The sequence below is a fragment of the Spodoptera frugiperda genome, chromosome 12 (genome assembly GCF_023101765.2).
Source record: "Spodoptera frugiperda isolate SF20-4 chromosome 12, AGI-APGP_CSIRO_Sfru_2.0, whole genome shotgun sequence".
NCBI lineage: Eukaryota > Metazoa > Arthropoda > Insecta > Lepidoptera > Noctuidae > Spodoptera > Spodoptera frugiperda.
In genome coordinates this window covers 428199-449986 of record NC_064223.1, presented here as the reverse complement: position 1 = coordinate 449986, position 21788 = coordinate 428199, and the positions used below count along the sequence as shown (strand labels likewise).

At 35.2% G+C, this 21788-nt stretch overlaps 1 protein-coding gene across 4 annotated transcripts in view; it reads left to right on the top strand.

Moving 5' to 3' along the window:
* The window catches only part of LOC118262454 (uncharacterized), a 75986-nt gene that overhangs the window by 41585 nt on the left and 12613 nt on the right, over nt 1–21788 (top strand). For 2 of the 4 annotated variants that reach the window (XM_050697417.1, XM_050697416.1), the window contains exon 3: nt 10053–10133. The exons of the other annotated variants lie outside the window; for them this stretch is intronic. In XM_050697417.1, the coding sequence (XP_050553374.1) occupies nt 10053–10133 (81 nt within the window). The remainder of the gene's footprint in view (nt 1–10052; nt 10134–21788) is intronic. 4 annotated transcript variants of the gene reach the window in all.

The window sequence follows — 21788 nt, the reverse complement described above, 5'->3', positions numbered from 1 at the left end:
TATACTAGTTTTGCATAGCTTGATGTGTCGTCGTGTGTAGGTACATACGTTAGCTTGTTCTTCGTGTTTAATTAAGAATTATTGGTGAAATCGAATGTTCTAGCACTTTTAAACATACACTATGGACTTTAGTATTCATTCGGTTTTTGTTTAATCTAGGTTCTTTGGCACGTAAGTGAGAAGTGTACACTTTAGCACACAAACATATTGATGTGATCCAATATTGAGATGTGCGTATTTTTCCTAGTAATGTTTTCTATTTAAACTTCCACAGGTATTGATGATATTGATCTATTAGAACAGAACAGCTAGCGATCATAACAAAAGAGTGATGGATTAATAATTTCTTAACCGTCATGTAGTTTTAATCTATTAAATGTATCAATTGCATTATAGAAGGAACATTTTCTTCGAGTAATTGTTATTTCTAGGTTGCATTAGTTAATTGACATGTTATGGTAGACGTTTTATAATGAAAATTGTTTGACGTTTTATTTATAAAAAGAACATATGGATAAAGACTTGAAGTTTAAACCCAAAGTAATTGCAAAAATGATTAAGTCCTAATTCAAAATTATTTGTGGGAACACATTTTGTTAATTAATGTTTTATGTTATATCTTAATAACATACCGTCTTCGTCCTAAGAGATTTAAACATACAATAAAATAAACAGTTGAAAGAAGTTTGCGGAAATCAAATGCGCACTACATGACTATACCAAAAATGCGTTAAACTTCATTAATATTCACTAAAACTAGAATAGACCTGATCTATTACATAAAGATTATGAAACCATTTAAAGAATCTTACGATTCTTGTCATGCCACGTATGTATGTATCGATGTGGTAGGGTTGTCCAATTGGTCTTTTGGTACACAAAGATTTAAGTTTATTTTTAATTGTAATATGATGGTGTTAGTGTTGCTGATCTTAAAGTATACATGGCTAACACAGATAAGACTGATATTTCAATTCAACTCATCTATGATATTATAAAACCCATTCACCTTTCAAAAGTATACATGGCAGGCAAGGTACTTGTATTTCCTCTGGTGTTGTAGGGTAGCGCTGATCGCTTACCAGCAGGTTTGCCACCCTGCGTATAATAAAAAGCACCAATTCAAGCTCATAAAACAGGACTGGACTTTAATATAAAGTTAATATCAAGATTGAATCAGAATCTGGTCCTAAAGGACCGAAGACCACATATACTAAACCTTTTTATCATTTAGCTCACAATAAACAGAACATCTTTAAAAACTCACCATCAACAGCCCTGGCCCATATTTACTTAGTCAGTATGTATTCAGGCTGCGTCTAGTTACACGCGTTACATAAGAGTGCCAGCAATTATGTCACATGGGACCTTCATATAGCCACGAATACATGGACCGTAACATAACATGCAATAATAACTTGTAATATTATATGGTATATTATTTTTTAATACATTTTTCACTAAGGATTTGTAATTTTTATATATTTCTGCATAGTGATGACCGCTTAATTGCATGCGTCGACTGCACGGTTGGTGCGGTGGCTGGGTAACTGGCTGCCGCGCAACGTGTAGCGGATTCGATTCCCGCACGGAACAATTCTTTGTGTGATCCATAAATTGTTGTTTCGGGTCTGGGTGTCATGTGTATGTGAACTTGTATGTTTGTAAACGCACCTACGACACAGAAGAAAATCGTAATGTGGGGCAAAAAAATTATTTTACTTACACAGGCCATTCTAAACCAGTCATTACAATACTCTGATAATAATCTTTGAACCATGTAACATTAGGGTAATTTTTTTCTGGTGGAAAAAGAAATGAGATGCATAAATGAAGTTTGAATTCAGTCCAGATTTTATACAGGTGCCTAACCAATTGAACAGTTTAAGAACAATTTTATTAGTTACTTAGTATTATTAATATTTTCTTTTGTACGATGGGATTGTTTATTTCCCTAAAATGTTGAAAATTGAATAATCATAAGTGCGATTCGGCTGTGGATTAAGTGACACGTGAGTTTATTAATGACATAATACATTATAATCTTTCATCTCATCAAGTATAATTGTCTCTAGTCTAATATATAACATAATAACGATCATGTCTGTTATGCTTACTGTCAACAACATTATGTCACGTGATATAATAATATCAGTCTAATTAAGACGACCATTAGGTATATTTTTCTAGTCGTTAGCCTTAAGATAGACACCATCTTGATATGAGGAGTTATTTACGTAAATATGTAGACCTATAAGAAAATTAAATGTTTGTACACCTTGGTCCTTATGTCCTAAAACTATTACTAATTACTAAGAAAGGAGCTGTATCATTCGCTAAATGTTTATTGGTCTTACCGTGATCATCAAGTTGCCTGCTAGGTACCTAAACCAAGTAAAGGGATCATAACAAACCTTTACGAGGAAGCCTGTCTAAAGCAGTGGACGTTTTTCACCCCAATTCGAAACAATAAGAAAATACGGATTTCTCAATATCATAATAGCTCGTAAAAAAAATTATACACCTTTGGTACTTATTCAAACCAAAACAAACACGATATTGTTATGTATGTTAATGAATAAAGCCATTAATATGCGGTCAACACATGGGTAGGTAGGACCGAACAACCTGTGCATAGTGATGACCGCTTAATTGCATGCGTTGTCAATGTACTAATTATTTTACCTTAGATAAACATACTTAAGTACCTCCTACAGACGGATAACGATTAACGTTAATGATTTGATTAACAACAGCGGTCACAAACATTAAATTAGAGGTGACAAAGTCATTTGAGTTTATCATGAAGAACTTTGCCCAATTTTGTATGAAGAAGAACAATAAATCTTAATTTACTCCGTAGCGAAACCTGTATAAAAAACGGAAATGCATTTAATGAATGCTGATCCAAACTTATTTGACGACTCTCTTTTGGAGATCGAACCGACGAAACAATCGATACAACATTATTTTGCAAATTGTAAAGCCTCCACGAGGTTCAAGAGTTAGTTCTAGTAAAGGAAACGTGTAAGAGTCATTTGTAAAATGCCAAAGAAAACGCGTAACTGCATCATCATCACGGTAAACCGTCCAAAATGGTACAATAAATTGAACCGCATGAACAAGCACCGTAGCAGTACGTTCCACAATTACTGTATTATCACCTTAAAGTTGTCAATGTTAAGACAAACTTTCAAATGTCCAACATGTGTAAAACTTGTCCAATCTTGGCTAACAATAAAGACAATACTTCGTAACCATGCATTATCATTAAGACGGTTACAAAACATAATATTGACCTTATTTCCAATTGAGCGTAGAGAATTACTAGCACAATGTCATACATATGTTCGGAATATGGCACGTAGCACCTGATGATATGGTTTACAAATCTGACTCATGGAGGTGATTTAACTCACAATACATATCAAATTTCAAGTTTCAAGTACGATCAAATCGTGGTAGAAAGAGCGAAGGACCAATTCGTAAAACTTTTTTGGTCCTTTGAGTCGAAACCTTTAAATTAGATATTAATGCTAAAATGTATATTGGCACACCTACTTGATAACAGTCTCTTGACCTTATGTATCATACACACTTGTTAAAACAATCATAAAATAAAAACTAGAGAAGGACCAGCACCAGATCAACTTAAAGGTTTTGGTCCTATGAGTCAAAGGCTTTTATTACTTAGCGTAGCTGATGTACCTATTCACAAGTAGTTTGTTGACTGCTAACATGGCCTTGTATATAATGTATACTTGTTATAACAATCATGGATTATACGCAATTAAGTTCTACGCTGCTCACATTCAATCAATGAGATGCTGAGTTGTTAAGTTGTGACGTGGCGGTGAATAGCTAACAGCCATCTGCAGTCCATGGATCAATGACAAGACAACGCTTGTTTTTATGAATAGCACAGCATATCAAGCTATCCAAATCTGTGAATATTCCGTAATTGAGTTTTAAGCCTAATGTTAGGTGATAAAGTAGATATTGTACTGAATGTTTTTGTACGTTTGGGGTAACTTTGATGTGTGCATCCGTTTGTGCATCTTTGACCTGCATTCTTAATTGAATTTGATACAATTCTTAGAATTTTTAAACCATTAGTAAACAAACTAACGGTCACAGATGGAAACATTTTCTTGAAATTAACACTAATTAACTTTTGGGGACTCACTCCCGGATATTCCGTAGCCACGATTTTTTCTTTCGCCCAACGCTTCTCTTCCCTTCCATCTTTCCTATCATTATATGTATAACTTCTAATTAAATAATGTTAATAGTGAACCTTTCGCTGTAAATGTAGGGACTGACCGATAGTCGAAATTAGTTTGAACCGCTATTATAAATGCAAAAGATTAAAACTTTGTCTGTAGGTTTGTTATCCAATCACGTCAAAATGGGTGAAGGTACCGGGTTGTAATTTGGAACAGGAGTAGATTATGGCCTGGAATAACACATAACCTACTTTTTAACCACGAGAATGCAGGCGAAGCCCCTTACAGAAACTGGTATTTATTAATAACATGGAGGTGGTTCAAAAGACCCATTAATCATTTACCTATTATATTATTTATTACAATAGAACATATCAGCAGCCTTTATTTCTTACTTTATTACGTCACTATGACGTCGAAGTGTATATTTTCCGCAACATGTAGATAACAACACACCTGATCATATTGTCTTTTGTTGGCAAATATAAAAATATTTTTGCAAGTCTGCGTGTGCATATAGCATTAACTCTGTAATTTTGGCATTTATGCATTGCTCTCTTTGACTCACAAAGCATTACTACTACTGGTAAGTATTTATTATAATTATTAGGTCGGTACTATTTTGATTATAATATACAATCTACACTATATGTTTGTTGTTAGAGAAAGTGGCGCCTACACAGCCCTTGGCGTTTTGACGGTGAAATCTGATGACGTATGATACGCTTATGGTGTCACTACACTCGAAATAGGGCTGACCCTTCTGAATTTGCATTACAAGATAAAGATGTCTCTTATGATATATAAAAGACCAGGATATATGCAACAGGCTCACCTCTAATGGAACTTAAATTACTGGTGAAAAGTAGACATTGTGTTCAACGATATATGAATTTCTACACACGTCATAATTACTATGTTCATTCTCAGCGTGTACGCCCCTATGCCAACTGCCATTTTTTACTCATCCGTTATTCAGAGTCGTCGTATAAATAAAAAAGTAAACTTACAAGGTTTTTATACAACCTACTGCGTAGCTACCTGTTTGCTGCTTATGTGAATTTGATAGGCCAACGACTTGGTTACGCAAGTGAAAATTGATAAAACCGGCAATATATTGGCAATTTTACGTCTTCTAACAACTAAATGTTCTTCTATGGGTTCGTATAAGGTTTTGTAACCATGTTAGATGATTTTAGCACCTTTGTTTTCGCTTAGTTATGTAAAAGAAACCTATGTGATGTGAACGTAATCGAATTACACGGAGAGATTTTTTTTATATTATCATGATTTAGAAATTTGAATGGTCGTTGTTCTCTCAAAATCATAAAAATATGGTATGAAAGTATGGCATAAAAAATCATAGGTACACACCTATTAAACTTAATACATAGCTCACGTTTTCGCTATAAATTCTATGTATACATATAGTCGTGTAACATCAATTTGGGAAATACATGGAAAACATTATTTATATTGCCTAGGTAAACATTAACACAAATATTTTTGTTACGGTTCTATTTTTAGTAGTTAAGTAACCGGTACTTTATTTTTATGAAACTATAGAATTATATAAAAACCCAACATAACTTTTTTCGAAGGGGAAAGCATCTAATAACTTCTCCTGAGTGAGGTGACAGAGACATTCAGACTCTTACTGACTAAAAACCTACTCTTGCATCGACACGGAGTTCCGGTGACCCGTTAGGTCGTCCGCAGCTCCAAACCAACAAGCTATACTTAAGAAAAATAATTATTACACCCGTTGATATTATCAATACGGATAACAGAGGTAAAGAAATTAAATCCGAACTTGATTGACAGGTTACCAATGATATCGGATATAAGTAACCTCTGTGTGATAGACAGGCGGACAAAAGGAACTGAACTGAAGGAACCTTTGCTAATGATCATGTTAATACTTCCTAGAAACAATTTTCCTATAACTAGGTATTTAGTTATAGCTTGGGCATAGTTTCTATGTAAATAGATTAAGTAGGTTGTGATTTATGAATTAAGATAATATTATCGGTGGGTGTACCGAAGGACCAGAATTTATTCATTGTAAAAGTATTTTGGTCCTTTGTAACACATGTCAGTTTTATGAGGGTAGTTGAGTTATAATTTAGTTGAAACCGCTTTTTGGACAGATAGAGAATTTTAAAGCACTGTTTTCAATGAAATGTTCCTTTAATAAAAATGCAGATTTTTCGATTATCAAAGTTAAAGGAAGATCACTTTTTATTTTATATTTCCACTGTTTCTTGTTTTACCTTCTCCACGTTAATTACGTAAGAAATCGCAATATAATGTTTAGGTAAGCTGTTATTGCATTATCATTATTGAATATGTATCAATAAAAATTTCCGCTTAATGCGCAAACGCAGCCCGCGTCACGTATCCTCTGAACTTGACCGACTTTATAAATCCATTTCTGTTTGCAACCTTTAAAACTTACTTGTTTGTCTACAGCAGGATTTTAAATCAATGCTAATTAATGAATTAATTGGCTAGTGTTTTAATTTAATATTAATATTTAAAAACGTCAATTTTTCACAACAATAAATTGCATAAGTAATAGAATAATCTTAATCCTTTTACTACCAAACATAAATACATACCTCACGCCTCCCTTGGGAGTAGGCGGAGACAATGCAACGCCAAACGACCAAACACTTTTTAAAAAACTAGCTTATAGAAGGTCACTCTACAAAAATTAACCTCGTTTTAGCCTGTGAACATCTATCATATAAGATCTTGATCCACGACTCTCTTAGTCTCTAATACACACACATCTCATAATTAACTCGGTCAATTGTTGCACTAAAACAGTTTCATCACGACCCTGATAACAATCGCCTCTTTGACCCGAAATGTTCGCTCTAGGGAGCCTTTGCACCAGTGAACAAATTAAAAGGACCTTGACAGGCCTCGTACAGCGGTCAACAAAGCAACTCATATAAAATGGCGCAACTGCAATATTCCTCACTGCAACTTGGTTTGCGCAAAATCTCGCAAATTGGTTTCGTCAGTGCATCTCTCACAGACATGTGTACTGTTTTACTCTATTTTTGCAATGATTTCGTATTTTTTCACAGTTCGTAAGGTCATTTTGGTAGAACTAGAGGTGATATTCATTAAAGTTCTCCTTAATCCTAATCCAAATTAGGTTAAATGGGTGTAATTGAAAGTCAAGAATACAATAGGAGTATTTTACCCATTCGTAAGCAATGTCTTTTATCTGGATGAAAATTATATCAACTTTTTTGAATATTGACAGGTCTAACAGGTAAATTCTTCAACGTATCAAGTTCTTTTCCAAAATCATCCAATGACTTCTAACGCCTTGGGTGAAAAGAGAGGGAGTATCAGACTCTTATTGACTAAAAAACATCCCGTTCCTACTCCTGCTTTTCGAACCGGAGCAACGGTAACCCGCTAGGCAGTCCGCAGCTCCGGATCAGGCATCAGCCTTGCTGGGCCCCATCTGTGGTGGTCTGATGGCTGTTTGAGGCCGCTCAGCCTCTATCCTACCATAGCTGTAATTTGAACTCTTAAGATTAATTTAAAAATCTTAATTAAAAAGATAAACATTTAAAGACTCGCTTTACGATATTTATTCATCAGCCAGATTACCTTATCTTGTAAACTTTATTTTGGAAAGATTCCTTTGGTATTTCCCCGGTCAGATTGTTTTGATCTTCATAAAACACTAGGATTGTACTGCAGTGTTGTCTGCATATTTACTTGGTCAGAACTACTACCAAAGACCACTAGGCACTCGAAGTGCAAATAGTTTTTTTTTGCGTACCAATAGGTACCATGTACCGTGACGTGGCATTAATTACACAATCAGAATGTCTTGTGTAGACATTCTATACAATTGATGTTTGAATTTTATCTTTGTGTCACTTGGTATTTTCCTCTCTGCTCCGTACCAATCGAGTTCACAAAGAAAAGGAGGATCCTCCGACCAAGCGAGGTTATCATGCCTGGCGGGAAATTTACCCTACTGTTGTTCGTTGGGATTTTCTATCCATGTTTTATTCACATGTGCGATATAGGATTTTAATGACGTCATTCATTGATCTGTCACTTGTCATGTGTCGCCACAGAGTCATTAACCAAATTACTCCGGTTCCTTCCAGTTGCATTAAGAATATCCTCAATCCCAGAATAAGAACATGCTATCAAAATAGTATTTACTTCGGTCACTAACTCAGATAAGCTGTGCCGTTGACCGCAAAAACAGAATCGTCATATCAGAGGTCTCAGGAAATTACTCTCATGTCCCTATTTACATTATAGTGTGATAAAAATAATTCAGATTATAATAGTTCAAGGGGTCAATCAATACATAATACGATAAATTTCTCAAATTAAATTTCAAGGAAAAAATGTGCCATTTCTTGTCAATCAGACTTTCACGTTTAAGCCCAGTCATAAAAAAATCCACCACATTTTGTTAAATATGTTTGTTGCACACATCATTATGACTTTTTATTTTACTTTTAATATTTAAATTTGCCCAAACAACGAGTGATTCATAAGAAGCCCTTCCAAGACTTTCAAGTTAGTCATCCAAGTTCTCAATTGGAGGAAATGATCAATTTGTTTTGCAAGCGATAAACTCCCGGTTATTTTTGGGATTTTTATCCTCTTCTTACTTATATTATGAGATAAGAATAATACGTATATATTGCTTGACTAAGTCCAATTGTCGTGGAGGTCCGTGTGAAGAAGATTGGGAAAGACCAAAAATGATCACACGTCTTTGTGCTTCATTTCGTTTTCTACTAATTTAAAATACACTCATATTGTTATTCATTATTTGTTGTAAGAGTGAGGTTACCGAACGCCCAATTACCCCCCTTCCCAATCCCCGATTCCCCAACAACCTTCAAATTCCTAACCCTCAAAAGGCCGGTAACGTGGCGGCGGCGGTTGCTTTCCATCAGGTGATCTGTCTGCTCGTTTACCGGCTACATACATATTAGGCATAACAGTTTGTTCATAAACTACATTACTATAGTCACGTAACAACATAGAAGATCACAAATGGCGATTTTTAATTATCATAAAGTTGTTTTTATCCATCTAGATATTGACTGGCTTAAGTCATGTGTATTTCTGTAACGTTTAGCTTTAATTCACACCTTACCTGTGTTTGTTCAATCAATTTTATATGAAAACTTGTATCTATATCAACTAAGTTATCATTGTTGTTTTCCTTATGTTTAACATTAATCTTTTTTGTGAGTTTGAGATAATTTTTGACTTGGATACAGGGGTTCTGCGATGATATGGATCGGTCAGTGACCATCATCATCATTATCAACAGCCTATTAATAGCCACTGCTGACCAAAGCCTCTTCTCACACGGTAAAGGTGTGAGCATTAATGACCACGCTTGCTCAATGCGGGTTGGACCATATTTAGTATATAAACCTATTCTTTTTATGCATCGTCTGTCTGTTGCTGTGTTTTCTCTCTTTCTAAAGTTATGTTATGACTTTAGTTGATGACATCGCATTTGATATTATTAGTACATTTATAATATATTTTCTATAATATGTATATTTTCATTTGCACCTCCAACTAATAAGTGTTTTCTATTTGTTTCAGGTACTTATAGCTGATGGTTTTACTTTGCTAGCACCGTAAACTGGTTCAGGTGATACCTAATAAAATTTATATCATGTCTGTGCTTAAACTACCCAACTTAATCATAAGATAATGCTCGATTTCAATTTTGAAAAAAGAAGTAGATAATTGAACAAGGCAATGAAAAGATTTTGTATCATCCTTAATTTTTTTATGTAATAGGGGGCAAACGAGCAGACGAATCGCCTGATGGTAAGCGATCAGCGCCGCCCATGGACACCCGCAACACCAGAGGAGTCACAGGTGCGTTCCTAAACATGCACTCGTTGCACACGTTACACAGAAGGGTCTAGAACACGTCACGGCATAAAACGTTAATAATAAAATATTCTCATCTGTCTGTTGTCTGCAAAAAGTTGTCCGGAATTAATTCGCCTCAAATTGGCCATTGTATATATCAAAATTAAAGTCGGTCTTCCCACCCGCTTGATCGTTGGAAATCAAATTATTATGCTCGCTCATTCAGACAATAAAGTTTTTGCATAAAGTTATTCTTAGAATCCTTATATTAACGGCTGTTTCCATCGTTATCAAAACTAATTTTGGTTGAGGTTGAAAAAGGAGTTTCTGTAAAATTGTTATTATACTTTTATTTCTTTGTACATAAATAACTCATCGCTGTTCGTTCATCTTTCTAAAATATTGTTGGTTACCTGCATAGCTTACTCGCAGCTTAAATTCTGACTACCACATCAGTGTATTCTCTATCATTTCCATAATTGCATCATCATCTTCAAATTAAAGAACACTAAAACCTTAATTTTACTATGTATCTGTAGTAATGTTGTGAGTGATAGTAAAACGATATGAGTTTGCATGTTTGTTACTAAATCACGTCAAAATATGTTAAGGGATCTGAATAAAATTTGGAACTGGAGTAGATTACAGTCTGAAATAACACAAAGGCCTTTTTATTCCAAGAGAAAGCGAGCGAAGCTGTGGACAGAGGCTAGTATTTTATAATATTTTTTCTGCAAATATGTTCATTTTACATCTAAATGTTACAACTTAATTAGTTACTTACTAAAAATGTATGCATCGAAATTAAACAGATGGAACGGTAACATATGCAAATGGACACGCTCTACTGACATCTAGGTCTTATGCACAAATTATTCATTAATGAGGAAGCTGTTTTGTGCCAAGTAACTACTAAAGAGCCTTCGAAAAAGATGATATGTATCATACAGTCTCCATTACCCCCTTCCCGATTCTCATACAACCCTTAAATTCGTAACCTCCAAAAGGCCGGCAAAGCACTTGTTTCGGGTGTCCATTGGTGACGGTGATTGCTTACCATCAGGTGATCTGTCTGCTCGTTTACCAGCTTATACCACAAAAAAGCCTCTTAGGAAAGGTAATAAACAATAATACATGATGGCCAGTTAAAAGTTTGATGATATAGACCTAATAGTAATGATCGCTGTTTAAAAAGGCCATACATGTCCCATAAAAGGATAATTTTATTGAGAAAATTGAATTTGAAAATTCAAATAAAATCAGATCAAGACACGTGAGCTCATAATTACCAATTCTTGAAACACATATCGTGGATGATGGATCTGTAACCACTAATGAATATGGGCGCTACTAAATATAAATTTATAGGTGGCCTCTACCTATTAATCACTGTTTTTATTTACCCGTATCTTAACGACTACAAACTGATATTTTATTGTTCATTAGCGTCTATTTTTATAACATAACACTCGATACAAAATGAGTTATTAACAATTGAATTGTTAACAATGCTACTGACAACAAAAAATGTATGCAAGTGGGTGAAACTGTTTCTTAGTTTACTTTCACCATTATGAGCTCCTGTGTATTGTGTGCTGAGCATGTTTCTTGTCGCCAAGCTGCCACGGCTGGTCTGTACATGGGTGTTCATTGTCCATTGTCCGCTTATAAATCTTAAATCAGAGAAATCTGTTCTGTCTGTGCTAGTTGTCATATGTATTGATTCATCGAACATCTGTGAATGTTTGAAAGGTATACTTGAACCTCCTATGGTCGCATAGATTGGGTCTGATGAACACAACCCTGCTAAGTGGTCTTAATCCCAACAGTTAAAGATAGACTTAATCTCGTATATTAGTAGCTTTTTATACCACGATGGTGGCCAGATCCACGTTTTATCTGATAGTAAGTGCTTACAGTGGCCTATAAACGCAACAACACTTAGTATAAGCAATAATGAATGAGTCTTACCACGTAAATCCCTAATATCTAACTCATACCAGTTTTAAACGGCAGACTTCATCGCATATCTACGTAAAACACTGAACTCTTGTCTTAACTTCAATGACGTCTCTAAATGCGCCGCAGTCTGTTACACAATATTAAGTATCATTGACTCATTAGAGTGGAGTAGTAAAATCCATAGTAACACGTAACGATGAGCCATATTCATTAATAGTGTCATTATCTTTAATTCTCGAGCTGTGAACAACCAGTTTATCATGGTCTCGCTTTGTATGATCTTTCCACGTATCCGACGGTCTGGTTATACTGGCTGTAGTAGCTTGACGTGTAACCCTCTCATCTTCAGACTCCGTCACATGACGTTCATTAAGTGGTCTCTTGTTGGACCTAATCTAGTTTATCATGAATTTGTGGATGGAAATCACGGTTATGATCGCTGATTGGTGCATAAATGTCTTCTGTGTTATTGCTTGAAGGGTTAAAGGCTAGATCACTGTTAAGCTCGTGATAATTCATGGTTTTACACGTTACGACATTTGCCGAATGCATGCATTCGTCAAATAAGCTAATTTAACGTTGCTGCTACTGACCCAGAGCTGTTGATTGCTTAGCGGGTGACCGGGGCTTCGGCTCGAAAAGCAGGAGTAGGAACGGGATGGTTTTTAGTCAGTAAGAGTCTGACATTCCCTCTCGCCTCGCCCTAAGCAGGAGAAGCCATTGGATGATTTTCTCCCCTTGTTAAAAAAACGTTGCAGTTTCGTGGTCAGTTTAGATTGTTTCTAAGCATTTGTCATTCATGCATGCATTCGCCAAATGACGCAACGTGGGCACTTACCCTTAGTCATTACAGTAGTTTATGTTACTACATAGTATTTATAAATATTCAATTTGTTACAAGTATTCTCATCTTAGAATTACTAATCTTCATAGTAATTAGCTATTACGAGTTTATTAGTTTTCCGGTTTGTTAGTTACATAAATATGTTGATAGGGAAACTGTGAAGATAGTCAGTAAAGAGAAGAACCACTTTATATTTTATAGAAGGGATTAAATTATTATCTACAATGAAACTAGTCTTTGTCACGAACATCCATTCATTTGTCTACGTTCTATTTTATTACTAGAAGATTTTTTTGAAGGGCAGGCAATGGTGATGGACGGTGTATCTTTACATTGTAGATTTATGCGTCTACGATTAATGTTTTAGGGTTGAATAATGGTGAGCCTATTGCTATTATTATAGTAAGGTTTGGAAATTTATGAGCGAGGTTAATCATAAATATGCCGTGGCTCCGGCAGAAAACACAGATAAATCAAATATCCTTTCGTATGTTTCCTTTTCTTCTCCTTCTCCAATACAGTATATTTTGATTAATTTCGGTACCGGATCCAAGACAGCCATTCATGTCTCTGAGACGACCGCCTATCTACTGTAGATCCTGGCTTACAGGAGTTGCAGTGGTTTTGGGAGGTTGTGGTGGGCCTGTCCCAAAAAATACTTTCGTGGTCTCGGGAATCCTGTTTAGACATTACCAACCAAAGGGAAATCAACGAAATAACTTCTCGTTTATATAATATAACCTTTAGAGTGGTTACAGACATACTAAAATTACCATTACTGTGTGCTTTTACTCTTAAAACCTCAAGAACGTGACGAACGTACAAAAACTACGAATATTCAATAATATAGATAATAAATATTCTCAACAAATATGTCCGTAGCATTCCGTCCAGCCTTAAAACCCAGCTAAACGCGAAAGACCTTTATAGTCAAAGAATTTGTAAGAACTAAAGTGTTTTTGAAATTGGTCGGTTAACCGTTGTTGACCGTTTTATTCTATTTAAAACCAGTTTGTGTTTGAGTCAACAGATCACAAAAGGCTGGCCGCCATGTTTTGCCGTGGAAACTTAAATTAACACCGTGAGGTTTCTTGTTACAGTAAGAAAAACATCACGCACTTATTTCCTTGAAAAGGTACGCATGAATACTTCTTTGTAGGTATTTTTAGATCCATTTAGTAGGAGACCCCTTTGTACTAAGGAATTAAGTACTTTAGGTACAATGATTAACAGCCTATTGCAATAGATTATTCAAACAGGTCGTTAATCAAAATTAGAATAGCAGTAAAGTTTTAGAAGACTAGACACGAACCGCTTGAACTACTTTGATTTCATTTGGTTTCAGCCATGATCGTCCCATTGCAGGGCAACTGTCTCCCTACACACTCCTTCCACCCCTCTGAGTTAAATAACCATTAAATGACTACGGCGGTAAAAGTCTGACACTTCCGATGGCCTCACCCAAGGCGCGAGAAATCATTGGATGATTTTCCCGACTCAAAAAGGAAAAAGAAAACACAAAACCTATTATTTTAAGCAGGCTCATAGTCTAGCCAAAAAAATATCACAGGTTATTGATACTGAAACACGACCTGTGCCAGCTCCTTCGGGGAAAAACATACCTACATAAGAAATATTTCAGACAGACGCACCACAAATACTCGAAGCTAATGTTTAAGTTACATGACCTTAAGATATTGACAGATGAGCTCATATTTAAATTAAATACGAGACGAGAAAACGATGACTATTTCGCACGATTGTGTAAATATATAGATGTGGAGGTTCACAGAATTCGTATAGTTCTAGGTATAAGATAGAATACATTAAAATACTAGATGGATGTGAATGTGAGTCGGATTTGGTTTCGTGCTTTTGAAAATATTTATTTGATTGTCCCATGAAAAGAAATAAGGGAAGAATACAGATATGTATATAAAACAGCTAATAAATTATTGAACTGAGTTCGAAAACTGCCCATCACCACCACCTCATTTTTTAAGTCGTGTAATACACCTTAAATCTTCTCCTTAATCTGAAAAATACTACGTTGAAAACGACATCAAAATCTGTTTTGACGTGTAAAAGTGTTATTTTATAACCTATTTGCAAAAATAAATATCATTTATCATTTATCATCTATGTTCAGCCAAACGCGAGATAATCGGGCACAAACATACATACATATTTTTAAATACAGAAATTCAGGTCAAACTGAGATCTTCCTTTTTTTTAATACTATCACTGTTCTATATTTAAATGTTTATACTTACAACTCGTATGTATAACGTAGACAGAGATAAACTTCTATAATTACATATTTTTATGATTGCAAATTTAAATATAATTAAATGTATAAATAATAGCGAGTAACACTACTCATAACAACTATTTTTATTGCCTACATTTTTTTATAACTGTCATTCCACAGATATCTAATATGCAATACATATAAATGTAATAATTTATAATACACACAAGATAACTAAATAAGAAATCATTACATTTTCTCAGAACTACATTTAATTGTTGTATTTTATTTTCATTTAGAGTACAAGTACACACATTAGGGTACATCTACAATGTTCTAGCCTTTCTTTGAGGGGAAAAATCATAAAATAACTTCTCCCGCCTTGGCTTAGGTGAGAGGGAGTGTCAGACTCTTACTGACTAAAACCACCCCGTTCTAACTCCGACTTTTCGAGCTGAAGCCTCAATAAACCCCGAGGTAGTCCGCATCAGGATCAGGCATCAGCTCTACTGGGCCCCAACTGTGGTGGTCTGATAACACTGTGAGGCGCGTGCGGTACGAGACGTTCTCCAGGCTAGGCTAAAAGGGAGCCCCTTCTAATCGATCTCTAGCGAATAGTGAAGATTGTTGATCATTCCAAAATACAAATCCCTTAGGAAAAGCAACGAACAAGGAACGTTATACTTTTCAATCGGCTTATAATTCAAAACTTTTTTTAAAATAAATTAGCCACAATAAAATTACAAAGACCTTTATTCCATTGCAACCTTAATCAAAAATGCTAATGAAGCTTTCGACTCTGATACCTAAGTAATAAGCAATAATTTCCCAATAAACTAGTCAATTGTTGCCAAACTATTGCAGTATACAGACTGGTTTCCGAGCCTAATGAAGCGGTTGACACACGAGCTAATTGATATACACATAATTATTCTGTTTATTTATATGAAATAAGCAAAATTATCGTAAAATGTATTTTTCTTAGGTAAATTACATTTATGTTTTTAAATAAAAACATTTTAAAACCATTGAGTGTCGTGGTAGCCTGGTGCTGGTGGGGTTCGAAACCTACCAACGGCAAGTACCAATGTGACTTTTTCCTAGTTATATGTACTTTCTAAGATTATTTAGACACCACTGACAAACGGTTAAGGAAAACATCGTGAGGAAATCTGGGCTTATAATTTTCAATTATAAGTTTGAAACCGCCAACTCGCATTGATCAAGCGTGGTGATTAATGCTCAAACCTTCTCCGTGTGAGAAGAGGCCTTTGGTCAGCAAAGGCCACTTATAGGCTGTTGATATTGAAAACCATTGAGTTAAACTAACCAACTATCTCAATGTTTAAAACTAAAGGATATTCAACTTTAGTATAATAGCTAGACTAACTTTGTTTAAAAGATTATTAACTGTATACCGTTAGAATAGAGTTGTAAATTGAATAAACAGTAGTTAAAGAGTAGTTTCATGTGCTGTCTTTACCACAGACCAACAAGAAAATATTTTCGCGCCAACTTAATCAGTTGTATCGTGACGTCAGAGCAATGGCGGCTCGAGCTTAGCAAAAGATTGTCAGCGTGTTATGTCATCCACCTCCAAGGCTGTGTGGGTGTGTCATTACCGTCACAGATTATTAATTATTATTTATCTGGGCTCGTTACCTGTCAGATTGTGGCGGGAAATCAAATTGTAATAATTTTAATGAATTGTCAAGTTAAAGGTTAGGGCATTATTTTAATTAAACTTTCATGTGGTAGATATAGGTCTTAAAGCTAAGTACCTGTATTAACCTTTTGAACGCCAGAGCGTAAACACATCGGCGCCCCTTCTACGCCAAGCCACAAATTCAGTACAAAAACCTACAAAAAAATAGTGATTCCAACATCTTAACGAAAAGTTATCGATAACCAATGAATCCGTGCTTTTCGTTCTATATTTTTTAAATAAATATTATTCGTTGCATTGGTCTTTTATTTAACTTGACCCTATTTGGTATCATACTATCATTAAACAGCAGTTACTAAGTTCTAAGCAACCTAAAAGCAAACATTAGAACTACAAACGAATAAATCAATAATATAATAAGGTACATCACTAATCTGGTTCGTGACGTCATCCGCCGACGTGAAGACACGTCTCTGGCGTGGCTGGCACGACTTTTGACAACTTTCTCGCATGCGAGTAGGGATGTGATCATGTGATATTGTGGTACATAAAAAATAATAATATTTTATTATTTAAAACAATTTAATCATTTTACATATAATTATTAGTCGGATTCTTCGAAACTTGGCAAACTTATGTCATCCAAGTCCTTTTGCTGTTCAAATTTTAATATTACCACCGATCATAATAATAAATGTAGTAAACAAGTATGCGCCCGATCCAGTTCTCGAAAACGGCCATATCACGTTGTACTGGGATCGATCTATCATCGCTGACAGGACTATTGTAGCCAATAAACCTGATATAGTGGTGATAGACCGACAAGCGCGCCGCACGATGATAATCGATATCACCATCCCTCATGACGAGAACCTCGTGAAAGCTGAAAAAGATAAACAAATAAAATATCTTGACTTGGCTCACGAGGTTGTCGACATGTGGAATGTGGATTCGGCTATCGTTGTGCCGATAGTCGTGTCGGCCAACGGTTTAATACCCAACAGCCTCGACAACCACCTTAGGAGGCTGGGGTTGGGCGGATGGATCAAGGGCCTGATGCAGAAGGCAGTACTCCTCGAAACGGCACGTATTGTGAGGAGGTTTCTGTCTTTGGAGCCCTAACCACCGGTAGCTTGGACCATGCTCCCGCTACTGGTCGGCTCCTATTTTTATATTTTTAAATGTTATTTTGTTTTTTATTTTTATAAGTAATGTTTAAAAATATAATTTTAGAATGTTTTAAATAAATATATGGAAAGACAATGTAGTAAAGCACTAGCAGACTCGCGTAGCGCTAATGACGTCACCGCTTGACGTCCATTCCCGTCTGTGGCGTACAGGTAACTGTCTATGAGCTCTTACATAAGGATGCGCGAGAGTGGACAGTAAACTATCGATTTAAGGATATCAATTATAAGTTCTTTTCCACTTTTTTTAAATATTATTTAATATTACATTAGGAATATTCAGATACGAATATTTGTCAGTAAAAAGTAATTGTCAAAGTAATAGTAAGCTACTTTCAATAAAATATTTCATAAATTTGGAGTATAAGTTACCTTACCTACCCATCACTAGCTGACGTGTCTTGACGTCTGTGGCGTGGGGAAATACACAATTTTACGGATTTCGATTAGCAATATTTGACGATTGTTTTTTCTTGTGAATTCAAATAATGAATATATCTTTGTGTCAATTTACAATATTTCACTAAAGTAGTTTGAAATAATAGGAAAAAGAAACACAGAAAACTTAATTTAGTATATTTATTTTGTATTTAAAAAATGTCGTTTTCTTGACGTCTATAGACGTCGGTGGCGTGTTTGGCACGATTTCGTTAGACGTCTATAAACGTCCGTGGCGTTCAAAAGGTTAATTTTATATTTAGACTAGTTTAAATTGTTTTTTTAAGGGGGACAAATCAACCAATTACTTCTTTTGCCTTGGGCGAGACGGAATTGAGTGTCAGACTCTTACTGACTAATAACCACCCCATTCCTGCTTTTCGAGCCGGAACCCCAGTAAACCCGCTAGGTAGTCTGCAGCTTCGGAGCATAGTCTAAATATGGTTAGTACTAAAACTATCATCTGGTTTAGGTAATCAATATTTTTTTCTTTTGTATCACCTTACCTTCCTATATTTACGTATATGCCAGTATAGGTAAATTCATTACTAATGATTCAATGGCAGACTGATGCAATATAACTGCTAGCCAGCAATGTTACTACTTTACAACCATTTACAGTCAAGTCATTCGTCATTCATTCAATCAGTTTTTCTGTACATTTTCCCCATCGCAGACGTGTAGGAATTTTTGAGGTTATTTATTAGCTAGATTTGTTTTGTTCTGTTCTGAGGTTAAAATATCGTGTCTAGTCTTTTTTTTTGTTTTTAGATCGTTTCCAGGCTCAGACTTAAGGGAGAAAAGTTGCAATCTAATTTCTTTAAAAAAAAAATGACACAGTATGTCAGTGTTATTAATTGCCATACTTTTACAGTTTTCTATTTTCTTTTGAAGCGCGCTAAAATGCCATTTAGATCAGGACAGGTTATGACAATGAAATTAATTTAGTTATTTAATTATGTTCACTAAAATTCGCAAATAGCAAGGACAGATACTATACAAGTACCCAAGCAAGTTATTAAAAACAAGTTCATAACATATATTAAGAGAAAACAGGAAAATCTACATAACCTAACAACTAGTTGATTAGCATACAAAGCCATTGTTACGAAAATTTTCCTTTACTTAAGATGTAAAAAATAATTCCTAGGCAATTAATCTTTTGTACATTTAAGTATAGTTATTTGAATAACTGATTTACTACCCGCCTGACATGCGTGGAGTATAATGCGTTGTTACCGGAAGCCTAATTACCCCTCTTCCCAATCCCCAATTCCCCAACACCTCTTAAATTCCTAACCCCCAAAACGTACTTGTAACGCCTCTGGTGTTTAGGGTGTCCATGGGCGGTGGTGATTACTTACCATCAGGTGATCCGTCTGCTCGTTTCCCAGCTTATATCATAAACTTCGTATGTAGATAAGGCTCATCATAGTCAAACAAGGGACTGTCACGGGCTGTCCTTTGTTTCTTAAACTTCATAGAACCTCTTTTACCTCTCTTTCACTTCGGTAGCTCCATAAAGTCCTTCAATTCTTTCAATCCTTTGATTGTGTCTTAAAGATCAGATTCGCCAAACGATGAGCCAAGACAATAGCTTATAGAAAGAATCCACTTTATCTGATCACCCCGCATTCATGGTCAGTTTGTGCGAGTCTGTTATCTATGGTAAATCTAGGTCGGCCATCTTGAAATGGATTCAAACGTATTTATGTGACACATGTTGTTTAGAAGGGGACCATTCAATAGTTCGTTAGGCAGTAAATCAAGGTTCCGTCTAGAATGTTTTGCTAAAATTATTATACATATTAAACCCATTTTTTTTTAAGTTTTTGTTAAAGGACAGTCTATTGAACAATTCTATTTTGACATTTCAAGTGTCTGACTGGATTAATAATATAATTTTCAAAACCGACTGACGTAAAATAAGTATAAAATTATTTAGATATTTCTATCATGCTACCATCACCACTTCTTTCTATAAAAAAGAAAACAAAATACAGTTGTCATGTCACTGTCAGACACCATTGCATCAACCATAGATAACATATAAACGATGGTACTGGCCACTAATCATGCTGTCATGTGTCACGTTATATTTTTTTCCAACATGGCCGGAGGTTGCTTGATTACAGGCTACTCGTAACTAAGTATAAAACACTAGGCTGCGGTAAATGTAGGGTTAATAGCCTTGGATTGTACAGTTCTAGAATCTAGATATCCATCTAGGTATCAAGTTGGAATTACCTTTGTAACAAGTTATATAATTTCTGTAGTTTAACTGCTATTATGTTGGTATACCTAATCTTTTTGTTAGGCTGCAATTTTCGGCGGTAAAAAAATAGTAGAATGTTCAACGTAAAGTTGTAAAGTAACAGAAATGACGCCATGAATGAGATTTAAAAGACCCTCACTTAAGTTTTGTTATTTCTAAGTACAATAAATATCCAGAGCTGTGGACTATCTAGCGGGTTTACCGGGGCTCCGGTTCGAAAAGCAGGAGTAGGAACGGGGTGGTTTTTAGTCAGTAAGAGTCTGACACTCCGTCTCGCCTCGCCCAAGACGGGAGAAGTCATTGGATGATTTTCCCCACTTAAAAAAAGTACAATAAAAATGTATAAGTGTAGATTGTCTAGCCAAAAATAAATAAACACAAAGCACTTACTTATTCTTAAAAACTAAAAGCTAGAATAGGAAATAACTCCTCACAAATTAAAATAAATAACAAGAACACAGAAATTCTAGAACAACACAAATAATTGTGGGCTCAAGGTCTTTTGGATCACGACTGGCTAGACCTTGTCGCTGACTTGGTGTAGGCTTTAGGCTGAATGCCTAGATTACATAGGTAATATAGAAGTTTAAAAGTAAGCTAAAATACAGGAGAGTGGACGAGGAGAAAAAGTTTTGTCTCAAGTTTCAAACATTCACTTACTTTTTGTCTCTGATCAAATTATTTCGTTTTAATTCCAGTTTTAGTTTAGGTGATTATATTCTGTCATGCATGATTTAATACGTTATTGATAAAAGTGAATGTGCTATAGATATTTAAATTTTGGCAAGCCAGGAATTTTAGGTAGTTTTAATCGAAGACATTTCGTTTTTCAATTTTGGCAAACCAGATTTTTTTGGTAGTTTTAATCAAAGTTTATAATGTCTTTCAGTGCTGTGTTCAATAGTTCATGTTAAGGAAATTGACAGGGATTCTAGAGAGAGATCATGAAGACCAAATTTTCCTTTCATCTACCTATCCTGCAGTGGAAAACCACATTACCTTAATATGTTTACAGATAAATGCATCTACGAACAT